The 12,703-nt window shown below is 36.7% G+C and overlaps 1 protein-coding gene across 1 annotated transcript; it reads left to right on the top strand.

Annotated features, from left to right (window-relative positions):
• The first annotated feature begins 4,088 nt into the window (after window positions 1-4,088).
• On the top strand, window positions 4,089-10,473 carry LOC107799489 (protein RKD5-like). The gene is made up of 6 exons (XM_075246492.1): window positions 4,089-4,152; window positions 4,310-4,565; window positions 6,051-6,283; window positions 8,200-8,273; window positions 9,760-9,984; window positions 10,261-10,473. Exons 1-6 carry the CDS (start codon window positions 4,089-4,091, stop codon window positions 10,471-10,473), a joined length of 1,065 nt encoding a protein of 354 aa, XP_075102593.1.
• Window positions 10,474-12,703: the final 2,230 nt, after the last annotated feature.

Genomic DNA, 12,703 nt, shown 5'->3' with positions numbered 1-12,703 from the left:
GTATGTTGTCCAATGCTGGCTTGGGCAAAGAATTTTGGGCTGAGGCAGTTACATATGCATGTCACCTCATTAATCGCTTACCATCTGCTGCTATTGATGGCAAGACACCATTTGAAAAATGGTATGGAAAGCCTGCTGTAGATTATGACTCTTTGCACGTGTTTGGCTCAACTGCATATTATCATGTGACAGAGTCAAAATTGGATCCAAGGGCAAAGAAAGCTATTTTTATGGGAATTACTTCTGGAGTCAAAGGATATCGCTTATGGTGTCCTATGACAAAGAAAGTAATATTCAGCAGGGATGTTACCTTTGATGAATTTGCTATGGTAAATAAGGTAATAGAAGATACCAAACAAAATGAAGGTGCTTCTAAGCAGGTGGAGTTTGAGGGAAAATTTATTTTTCCTACACAAGAAGCAGAGGAAGAAACAAATGAAGATTACCCTCTGGAAGGAGAGCCAGTACAGGAGATTCCAACTCAGGAACCTCAACAACAACTTGAATCAATAGCAACCAGCAGGCCAAAAAGAACAATAACGAAACCTGTTCGTCTCATAGAGACGGTTGCTTGTGCAACCTCAATTGTAGCTGATGATATTCCTACCACTTATAAAGATGCTGTCCAAAGTTCAGAAGAAGATAAGTGGAGGATTGCCATGAATGATGAAATACAGTCCCTTCATCAGAATCATACATGGAGATTGGCCAATCTCCCGAAGGGAAAGAAAGCAATTGGGTGCAAATGGGTATTTGCAAAGAAGGAAGGATTTCCTAACCAAGTAGATGTTCGCTACAAAGCAAGATTGGTGGCCAAAGGATATGCTCAAAAGGAGGGAATTGATTACAATGAAGTGTTTTCTCCAGTTGTAAAACATTCCTCCATTAGAATTATGTTGGCTTTGGTAGCACAATTGGATTTGGAACTAGTTCAGATGGATGTAAAAACTGCGTTTTTACATGGAAACTTGGAGGAGAAAATCTACATGACTCAGCCAGAAGGATTCAAAGTTGATGGAAAAGAAAATATGGTATGGAAACTTGAAAAATCGTTGTACGGATTGAAACAATCTTCTAGACAATGGTACAAGCGATTTGACGAGTTTATGTTGCGGCAAGGGTACAAGAGAAGCAAATACGATCATTGTGTGTATTTGCGCAAGCTTAAAGATGGTTCCTTTGTATATCTTCTCCTATACGTTGATGATATGTTGATAGCTTCCAAGAATTCAGAAGAAATTGATAAATTGAAGAATCAACTGAAGAAGGAGTTCGAGATGAAGGATCTGGGTGAGGCAAAGAAAATTCTTGGCATGGAGATAATTAGAGATAGACGTTCAAAAAAACTCTGTTTATCTCAGAAAGAATATTTGAAGAGAGTACTACAACGTTTTGGCATAGATGACAAGACTAAGCCAGTTAGTACTCCACTTGCTCCCCATTTTAAGCTAAGTACTACTATGTCGCCAATGGATGAAGCTGAACGAGAGTATATGTCAAAGGTACCATACGCAAATGCTGTTGGTAGCTTGATGTATGCAATGGTTTGCACAAGACCTGACATTTCACAAGCTGTTGGAGTTATTAGCAGATATATGCACAATCCAGGGAAGGAGCATTGGCAAGCTGTGAAGTGGATTCTACGGTATATTCATAATACTGTAGATATCGGGTTAGTTTTTGAGCAGGAATACAATCAGTTTGTAGTTGGATATTGTGACTCAGATTTTGTGGGTGATCTGGACAAACGAAGATCAACTACTGGTTATGTGTTTACTTTTGCAAAAGCACCAGTTAGTTGGAAGTCTACTTTGCAGTCAACATTTGCTTTGTCTACAACAGAGGCAGAGTACATGGCTACTACAGAGGATGTGAAGGAGGCAATTTGGCTTCAAGGATTGCTAAAGGAGCTTGGTGTTGAACAAAAAGGTATCACAATTTTTTGTGATAGTCAAAGTGCTATTCAATTAGCGAAGAACCAAGTTTATCATGCAAGGACGAAGCATATTGATGTTCGGTATCATTTCGTACGAGAAATCATAGAAGAAGGAGGAGTCACAGTGAAGAAAATTCATACTACGGAAAATCCTGCTGATATGCTAACTAAGGTGGTGACTGCGATCAAGTTTCAACATTGTTTGGATTTGATCAACATTGTTGAACACTGAAGATTGAAGATGAAGACACAACCAAAATTTGTTATTGAGAGAGAATTGAAAATGTGGAATTTTGCCAAGGTGGAGATTTGTTGAAGTTTGGCAAAATGCCAAAGTCCCACATCGGTTGGGAGTTAAGTTTGGGGGGATTTTCCCCCTATAAAAGAAGGCCTAATGTTTAGGATTGAAACACACCTCTCATTTGCCTTCTCATCTGTTTAAGGCATTTGTATCTTCTCTCTTTAGTATTATTTCACTTGTATTTTTGGAGTGGAATAAAATATTGGTTGTGTCCGAGGAGTAGGCAAAATTAGCCGAACCTCATAAATTCTGGTGTTCCCTTTATTGTTGCTTTACTGTCTTATTTATTATTTGGTGGCTGTCCTAATTTTTGGTATAGTAATTGTGACTTATTCACACTATATACATTTGGCTTCCGCAACATGGAAGTGTTAAAAGAGTTTGTCTACTTTTCCAATTATTTTTTGCGGTGGTTGATTCGAGACTTCCCATGACTTAGAACATAGTTTCTATCTTAGCTTCCAAAGTTAAGAGATTGGAAGCTGCACGTAAATTTAAAGATGCAGTGAGTTCTTTCTCTATAAACTTGAGGGGTTTAGCTGAAAAATGCAGCGAGTTCTTCTCCTACTTTTGCAATTGCGATGGTTGATTCGAGACTTTCCATGACTTGAACCTAGTTTGTACACACACACTTCCATCTAGTTGGGTAAATAAAAAGATCGAGATAGAGTGAAGAATACCAAACATCCCGATTCCAGTCGGTAATACATTTTAAAGGTACTATCCGTTACTAGTAATCAGTAGCTGCAGCATCAGTGAAAAAATCTAGTGAAGCCTATGAGACTCTTTCACTAATCGCCACGTGGCGGACATGCAACCAAAAGCTTATGTTATTTTCACAAGGCACGTTTGGTCCTTTCGATACTCTTAAGAAATACAGTACTTCTTCCTGGCGGCGATTCAGATGTTTTGTCAATTTACTTTTGGGTACTTCGATGGAACGCGTGATGTGTTTTGCATGAGCATTGGTGCCGTCTCCCTTAAACTTTTCAATGCTTTGGAACAAAACCAAGATTGGGAGCCCCCAACTCTTTCACCATGCTTCCCTTTTTCATTATTGGAAATAAAATGAAGTCATTATAAACATTGATTTTCTTTTCTTATAACACAATCATAAAAATGTTGTGTAGTAAATTTCACTTGACTCTCTTAATCTTTTGAATTTAGTTGCAAGCTAAGTAATATCTCCTTTTAAATGGTAAAGTGAACCTCTAGGATCTGAAAGTAACTGCTAAAAATAAATTGATCATTGTATGTATATTCAAACGTAAAAACCGACATACTTTGAAATGGTTTGAAGCCCTTTTTTTTTTTTCTTTCCCGATTATAGCATTTACTTCAGAAATCTTAAGAAAGTGTTTCATCCAATTTTATTTGAACTTTTTGCAAAAAACTGTTTTTCAACTAATCACCAGAAAGGGAAGATCTCCAATTGAAAAAAACAGAAAAACTTATTCTTTTTGGTGTTTGATTGAAAGTTTTTCTAATAAAATTTTGAAAAAGTTTCTGAAACAAAATTTACAACTTATGACAAAGCTGTATTACGGAAATCAAGTCCCAAAAGAAGATTTGGAGAGATGAATGTGTTTAGTCAACCCTCAACAAAAAAGGAAAAGGTCAATAACTATAGTGAATAGAATGAAACAGAAGAAATATAGGAAAAGAATAATAAATACACACCCTTCTGCTTCTCTCTCTCTCCCTCTCTCTCTCCTCCCCGGGAAATGACAACTGAGCCTCATGCAATGGGAATGCGCCTCTCTTCATTCAACCTTTTTGCTTCCCAATTACTCATTTTCTTTCCTCTATCAAAACTCTCTCTTTTCACTTTCAGTTTCTGTTCTTTCTCTAATGGCTTCTTCGCAGAACCGTACCCTCACAGCTCTTGTCATTTTCCAAAACTTCTTGTATCCTGGTATGTATCCTAATCTCTCTGTTTTCTCATGTTTTTTACGCTATAAACCCAAAATCTTGATATGGGTCGGTGTTAAAACCAAATCTTGGATTCATGTTTTTGTTTTCATTCAAATGCATATATTTTTCTTAGCTAATATACTCTGTTCTTTTAACAGTGATGTTTAGGTCGGTGCATGTATACCGAACAGAAGGAGGAAAAGAAGAAATGGAAGAGAGGGAGTATTTGTTTCATGAAACCAGTAACTTTGAGGAAACTGGGTTTGCTCCAGTTATCACATTGCACAAATTTGATGTCTCTGCTCAGTTTGTGGGGATTGAAAATGGTGTATGGAAATGCATGTTTGTGTATGACTCGGGACGCCATCAATCCACCAGTACTAATGCTAGTCCTGACTGGCTTTCGTTTGCTGAGTACGTTTTCATTTTCTGAGTTTAAATTTTCTTGCTTTATCATCTTTAGTACACTAGGAAACTGGTCCTCTTATGCCCCATTTTATGTAATGGTGTTTCAATTGATACAGAGTTTGATATGATTATTTGACTTATACGTTATACTAATGATAAAGCAGGGAATGTTAAAGTAGTTGTTAGAAAGTTCGCTTTACAGAGAATGTGAATCAGCACCTTTTGCCTGTTTAGTCCAAACTTAATGTTGTAAATGACACAACTCACTTGATAAACTTCAATAGTTCCCTGAGTTAAAGGGAACAACTGAATTTTGTTATAAATAGCTTTTATATTGTGCATCTCCCTGGTGCTATTTTTAATGAAAGATTTTACCTTTTTATGAAAAAAGTTTGTTTGACATTGGAAATGTCACATCAAATTTTAAGCTTTGAATGTTCTTTTGATGAATTTGATTTTTTGAAAGTTGTTAGGGTGAGTAGAAATGGGATGTCAAATATTTTGGTATGACCCGAGCAGGAAAGGTGGCATACAAATTGGGAGGGAGAAAATATTTTTCTAGTTCTCTCGAATCTTTCTGAATTAATAATGATTTCATGACTGTGTAAAGTTTGCAGCTTTGCATGACTGGAGGTCATTGTTTATGTCATAGCAGGATGTGCCTGTTGTGTTCAAATTAGTACTGATAAAGTAATTTGGTTTTTGATTAATTTTAAAGTGATGCCAAGATGTTCTCTTTTTTCTTAATTCCCCTTAAAAACTATCCTTTTCTTAGTTGAACCCTTGAAAATACCTGTTATCTTTAGTTCTCTGGTAATCCACGACTCGTCATTCTTGGTTACTATCTGTAGTTCATCCTTTACTAAGCCAGAGCAGCTACAAAAGCTGCAGTAGATTCTGAAGAATGACTTACTTTGGCTATGCTCTGAGCATTTATAAGATGAATTTACTTGCCTGTAGAGGTTCTGATGCAATTATATAGCCGTTTCTGGCTTCATGGTATGCTCCCTCAGCCAAACATGCAACGAAGGACCTGTGCAAGGCAAAGAAATTCTTTTTGTTGCATCTTATATATTGGTTCAATAAGAAGTCATGAGATTTTTCGTGCGACTAGAAATTCTTTTGATTAGCAAATGTGAACATAGGTGAAATCCATTTAGGCTCATAATACTCTTGCCTTGAAGTTTCAGACTAGTCATAATGGTTGATCCCTCCAAGGCTCCAACTGGTGCTACAGTTATCATTCACTGGGATGTTATTATTTCTGTAGTTAATTTTATATTATGTGGGCTATTGTTACTGTTTGTGCTGTTTCCTATTTCATCTCAGAAATTGGAGATCATTTACTTGTCGTTCCATTGATGTAATTGTTTTTGTTTCAGCATTAAAAATTGTGTTTCCTGTCACTACGTGCATTTATGTGACTTGGTGATGTCCTTCTTTAAATCATTCTCTATTTTCTTACTTAATTATTTTACTTTATGTATCCAGAAACCCTAAGATGGATTTTATACCAACATTAGCCAATGATCTGCGTGCTATATCTGAGTTAGCACTAAATGTCGAATTCAGGGATTCATCGGGAAGGTCAAGCACTGAGGAAAGTGGAAGTAACAATAGTAAAAGCAATCAGCCAGACGTGAAACGCTGCGTGCCCTTTCTGGATCTTAACTCTCTCCCTTATTCAGACTCGGACATTGAAGAAAATGACCAAAATGTGTCAGGTTAAATTCCAACTTTGTTTATATACAGGAAGGTCTTTCAATTTCTGTATCAAACAGTTGGATATTGAACATGAAGTTCATATTAATAGCATACAGAAGTAAGCTGTATCTTTTCTTCATTGTTCATGCTGGATGCTTAGACATTCACTAATAACTAGATGAGATCATATTGAAATTCATGCTGGTTTATTTACAGTTAATCTGAATGGTGGTTTAGTGGAGCTTATTCTACTATGAATATGATCTTTCAAGCTAGGATTGTTTATGGCCTCAAAAGAAGCTATAAAAATATGTATTGCTGATTAAAATGGCGGATACTGCGAATAGTTTGTCCTATTTTGTGATGGATTTATACAAACAAGGAATCATTCTAGGCCTTTTATTTCTAACTTGTGGTGCTTCTTGGAAACATATCATTGGTACGAGTTCCGACATCTCATGAATTTAGCTAGACATTTGATGTGCAAAGTTTCTCGTGGTGAGTCATACATTTTCAATTCCTTTACCAGTAGTTCTCAAGCATTCACTAGGTCCCCGGAGAGAATGGTTTCATGCTCTGTATGATCCCAATCACTCAAGGCTGTCTATCTTACAAGAGCGGCATGGTTTTGGCCTCAGCTTAATGCAGTCTTCATTATTAGTGTGTTTACTAACCAAGCTCTATAAAAGGGCTGCATTTAAATTAATGAAACATAACAATCTCCATCGGGGTATATTCCCCCTAAAAATCAAGTGATCTGTTTTGAAAGTAACAAACTAAACCACTTTTGAACAACATTCATATGTTGCACGGGAAGATGGAACTTTCAAGCAAAGAACTCATTATTTATGCGGATGTGTTTTACCATAGTAGATATATTTCTCATTATATAGTGGATCAGAGAAAATTTAAAATGACGGTTACTACAATGGTAACTCTGTGAAATGACCTGACCAGATATTTTCATGTGAATTTCTAGGTTTCCTATTAACAAATCACTCTTTATATTAGGTTACTTATATATTGATCTTACATGTATATGTACATCGTCACTCTGTTGTGTATACTTGTATATTTTGGTTTCCAAAAGGAGATATGTCTCTATAAATATTTTGGATCTTACGGGTTTAGGAATTTTTTATGACACTGGCTGTATGTCCTATCCTAACCACCGGTAAAAGTCTGTATTTAAAATCAAAAGCATTAACTGTTAGAAGTTCCTTTGTTTTATTGCCAGCTTTTGGCATTGGATATCACAATATCATTGTTATGGCGATGTATATCGTCCTTATGTTTAATTGGCAATCCAAATATTCTAAATGGACGTGGCAAAAACAATATTGTAACATCTAGCGATATGATCATACATATGTCACCTTTGATGGGAAGGACTTTGAGGCCAAGTAAGAGTTCATATATCACGGTGGACGGGAGATTTACATGATTTGCTGTAGTACCGCGTCTTTTGTGTTCTCCATCAGGCTGTACTGCATCATCTTAGCCGATTCTCTTTAAGATAGAATGTAGTTATAATATACTAAATAAAGCTATAGATTTAAAGAGCATTCTCTGGATTTTGGCTTTACTATGGACAAGGAACTTCCAAACGTGGATTTCGTAAGTACTTGATGGGTGGTTCTTATTTGTCACATAGCTCTTCTATCAGAGCATTTATTCCTTTTACTTTGGAAGTCATAACTCCAGCGCTACTTGCAAACACCTATGAGTTTATGTTATATTTGCTATGCTTTGTGCATTTTCTTTTCTTCTTGATTTTGATTTATGTGTTCTGGATCATGGTTTTAATGCCTATTAGTATGATGCAAATTTCTCACTTTATTTGATAAAAAATGGCAATTAATTGATCCATAGACTTCAGTTGCATGCTTGGATTTCATCATTTCTCTTTTCTGTGGTTTTGCAATATGTGAGCTAGCTTCCATCAGTTTATCTGCTTATTATTTAGTAGTCTTTTACTGGTCTGCTCTTTTCTCTGTTTCAAAGAGGAAGGTACCTTCTGTCATCTGTGACATTATTTCCGGGAAACCTGGCACCTTGTTTTTTCTTTTCCTAGCTTAACTTACATTTTTAGGAGTGAAATGTGTGGACTTTATTCCAAAAATATTATATTTAGTTCCATAATAAGACGAAGTGTTTGAAGAGTAAAAACATGTTCGTATCTTTAAGGATGTCATAAAGTCTTGTCATTACAAATATGATTCCATATTTAGCTTATTTTGTTTAAAATATCGGATGTGTAAAGAGATGCTGATAAAGGAAAAAAACGGAGTGCATTCACTGTAAACTAGATGGACAATTTTCCTTCTGTGGTAGTGCAGGAGCAGTTCACTATCGGTTTGGGTCACCAATTCAGTCTAATGAACTTGGTTCGCACTTAGTTTGTCCGTACTTGCTAAAGGATGTGAAAATTATACTAGGTTGGTTGATGAGTCAAAATTGTGTTGTATATTTTATGCATTTTTTCTGTTTTGAATGATTTGCCTGGTGTTTTAATTGTAATTGGCCTAATTTGTGGATTATTGTGGTGTTAGGTACCAAGAAAAACCAAAATGGAGCTAATGGAACTATAGTGCTAAAAGCAGGAAACTGAGCTATTTTGAGCAATAAAAGAAGGTGGTGTGGAGAACTGAAGGTTCAGCCGGCAGCTGGTTTTTCAGCACTACGCAGCAATACCAGCGCGCCGTGAGCTACCCAGTTGGTGCAGTGGACCTTCTCTTCTGTGCACCTTCTTCTTTTATTGCTCATCTGCTCCAAATAGCTTCAAATTCCTTCTTTTATCCTCCAAATAGTTCCCTAGCTTCATATTCGCTCTTTTTGGTACCTAACGCAAAGCTGTATAAATGCTTAAAGGATAGAGAATTACTAACACAAAGCTGAAATAAGAGACAAGCATCTTGATATGTTGTTAGTGGAAGACCGCTCTATGTTTTAGAACTGAGCTAAACACAACAGTGCAATAACAACTTGTTGATTCTATTTACCCTCTTTTAGTTTTAGGGCAGGGACTGGAGCAGTATCGGCCTTAATTGCCGCTCTGTATGGACTTATTTTCTTGGCTACAGATCAGTCTTAGTATTTTTTACTGCAAGGTAAATTGGGGACAACACAAATTAATTGCCTTGTAGAAAAGAAATCACTCTTAGGTATGTTAGTTTTTGAATGTTCTCTATGTTTTGTGTTCCTTTTCTTTTAGCAGGGTTAAAAGCTGCTCAGTATATGTTAATTATTTATACGTTGAACGAATATTTAATCTAATTCATTTTCTTGGTGTCCTAATACTGTTGGATACTATGACCTAAGATATGTTTAATTAGCAGCAGTTGCATTAAGCTAGTTTCTGTCTGTCTGATGTTACAAAAATTAGTTTTCTAGGAACTTCCGTTCTAATTACCAGATGTACCAGTCTTTAACTACTTTAACATGTATAAATGTAAACATTTTTTTCTCTGATAAAAGCATAGACACTTGCTAAAAGGATTATGAATTTGTAGAGAACAAGAAACGGAGGGCGGGAACCAAAGACATAGCAAGACTCGCTTTGGAAGATCTTGCCAAGTACTTTGACCTTCCAATTGTGGAGGCTTCAAAAAGTTTGAAGGTTGGACTTACAGTACTCAAAAAGAAATGCAGAGAGTTCGGCATCCCTCGATGGCCACATAGGAAGATCAAGTCTCTAGACAGTCTCATACATGATCTCCAGGTATCCTCTTCAACTCATGCACAGTTGCTCCTATTTCATCAAACACCCATTTTTCTTTTTTGTTTCAATGTTCTTTATTATATAGCTAGATGTAGGAAATCGGTAAATGTTACTTGGACGGCTCTACCAACTACTGCTCTTGTAACATTCGATATCTCTGCTTCAATGCTAGAAGAAACTATATATTATGATCTTGTTCTGATATTGGTTCACAAGTAAGATGACTTGACAATGTTTCTTATGTTTGTTTCATTGCTTGGACGTATGTTTTTGTAGGAAGAGATGCAACGACAACAGGAGGAAGACGAGTTAGCAGCTATCGCAGTGGAAAAGAGAAAAAGAATGATAGAATATGAAAGAGAAAGCATAGAAAAGAAGCCTTTCATGGACATACAGAAGGAAACTAAAAAGTTTAGACAAGATATCTTCAAGAGAAGATATAAAGCGAGAGTTCTTGAGAACCAATGTCGAACGTTACCACTGTTCTAGTGTATCGAACATTAGATAGTTAAAGGAGCATCGGAGAAAATGTAAGTATACATTAGCTAGCTAGCCTTTTCCCAGAGATGTCAATCCTTCCCATCATTTTCCACTTCCCTGGTGGCGCATTTTTGTTATTCTTCAACTCAGCGTCCTGTTCTGAGGGTGTTTAAGTGAACAGCTTGATCAAGTTATTCATAGGACAATCTGTGATTTGTTGTTTAACTGATGGTTTTGTTGCCGCAAACTACGCTTAATTGACTAACTGTTGATGCCTTATTTTGTTGTCAATTCAGCATAAAATTTAACACTGTTGGGAGCAAGGAGGTTGATTGTTCTGATTTGGCTGTAATTCAATTTATTTAATCATTATTTCATGGCAATTTAAATTTTCAACAACAAAATGTGTTCTATCACCTATGTATTAACTTGCTCTGATTTAGTCCGTGGGTTAAAGAAAAGATCAATCAGATGTAATCCAAACAAGCTTTTGCTATCTTAGTTTGATTTTTCCTTCTATTTCTTAGCAACTCGAGAAGATTGGAGACTCTCATCGTTACTGCAAAAATTTGTTTTTTTTTTTTTCGCAATCCGCTAGGCAAGCGCCTAGGGCTAGTTTTCTATTAATAAAAAGAAAAGAAAATACAACAATTAGGAATAGTACAAATAAGGGGGACAATAGCACCGATATTGTTACCCATATGCCTTGGCTATATAATCACTCCTCCGCGCCTCACAATGCCTATGGCAGCCTCATGTAGAGGATTCATGGTGTAGCTGCCTGCAAAGTCTCACGAGGGCATATAATCTCATAGCCGTGTGGATAATTTCCAAAGGCATAGGACCAAGGTAACACAAACCGGGCTAAACCTTATCTTACTAATCCTATTGAGGCGTAAAATAGCCTCACCTACTAGCATGCATGTAAAAAATAAGAACTAGAGAGTACCAAATATCAATGATCATCACAAAGTTTATAACATACTCTGTGATGATATTACAAATGAGTATACTAACATAATGATAGAATAAAATGAAGAAAGAATTAAATTGTTGTCCCTTCTTGCCCAAACTTGTAAATTCTTCAATTTGTAATTCTTTGTCATCACTGTCCCAGCTCTTCAAAATGTCTTCAAAATTCATGACTTCTTTTTTGAACGGTTTGACCTCGTTGAGGTAGTTGGGGCAACCTTCTTTTGTTTGGCAACTCTCATTGGAGGTCGCCTAATATTTAAAAAATCACTGACCTTGTCGTCCCAACTATTTTTCTTTGTATGTGCTTTCATTATTTTGCCGCTATGCATAGGAGATAAATCACCTTGTTTTGCTGCATGTGCACCGCATTCTTTCAAAACAACATCTTCTTCTCCTTCCTCATACATATCTCTATCCACATTCACAGGATGCGAATAGTTGTCGACGAGGTCCTGTGTCATCAAATCACTTCCTTGTTGTGTATTTGCCAAAGCTGTCGTGTTGTGATGTTGCTTTATGACTTGCATTTTATTCCTGTTTTTACTCACATTTCCTGTACTAACAATCTGCATTGAACTTACTGAGTTTCGATGTGTAGAGTCTTCCAATGCATCAAGTAGTTTTCTATCTTCCTCAGAAATCATAGGAGTACTGGATTCCTGTTGTTTCTGTCCAGCATTTGAGTTCATTATTGCAGTACTTGGTGTGCTTTCAAGTTGTTGTTGTTGCCCAGTCATATTGCTTACAGTAATGTCCTGTTGTTGTCTTGAATTTGATGAAAGGACTGCTGCTCTTGATGTGTTCCCTATTTGCTGCTGCCGTTGGAGTGGAGTGTTAGCATTCTACAGTTGTTGTCCAGATTCAAAGCTAGCCAAATATTCCTGTTGCCTCTGTTGCAAAATAGCTGGTTTGGTTGTCACCACATATTGCTGCCCAGATTCAGTAACACCTCCAACTGCATTGTTTGCAATGAGTTGCTGCTGCTGGCCAGATTCAGTAACAACTCCAGCTACATTGTTCCAAGCGTTCACATCATTTTGATGCATTGCATCCAAAAGCTGTCTCTCCTCTACTGAAAAAGCTGTGGAGGTTGTCACAAGTTGCTGATGTCCAGTATTTAGTGTTACTGTTGCTCCTCGATCATCAGTAGGAATTGTAGCTGAGGGGTTTGGATTAAGCTGCTTCTGCTCTACATCGAGGATTGGGTTGGTTTCAACTATTTGTTGTTGTCCAGTTATCACTGCTGCTGTTCGATCATTAGCAA

This window comes from Nicotiana tabacum, chromosome 3 (genome assembly GCF_000715075.1).
Source record: "Nicotiana tabacum cultivar K326 chromosome 3, ASM71507v2, whole genome shotgun sequence".
NCBI lineage: Eukaryota > Viridiplantae > Streptophyta > Magnoliopsida > Solanales > Solanaceae > Nicotiana > Nicotiana tabacum.
This window is presented reverse-complemented; position numbering and strand designations above follow the sequence as displayed.

Excerpts from the sequence above, each read along its gene's own strand:
- LOC107799489 (XM_075246492.1), top strand. The coding sequence starts at position 4,089 with ATGGCTTCTTCGCAGAACCGTACCCTCACAGCTCTTGTCATTTTCCAA. Across the intron at positions 4,153-4,309 it reads CCAAAACTTCTTGTATCCTG|TGATGTTTAGGTCGGTGCAT; the intron begins GTATGTATCCTA and ends TTCTTTTAACAG. Across the intron at positions 4,566-6,050 it reads GACTGGCTTTCGTTTGCTGA|AAACCCTAAGATGGATTTTA; the intron begins GTACGTTTTCAT and ends TTATGTATCCAG.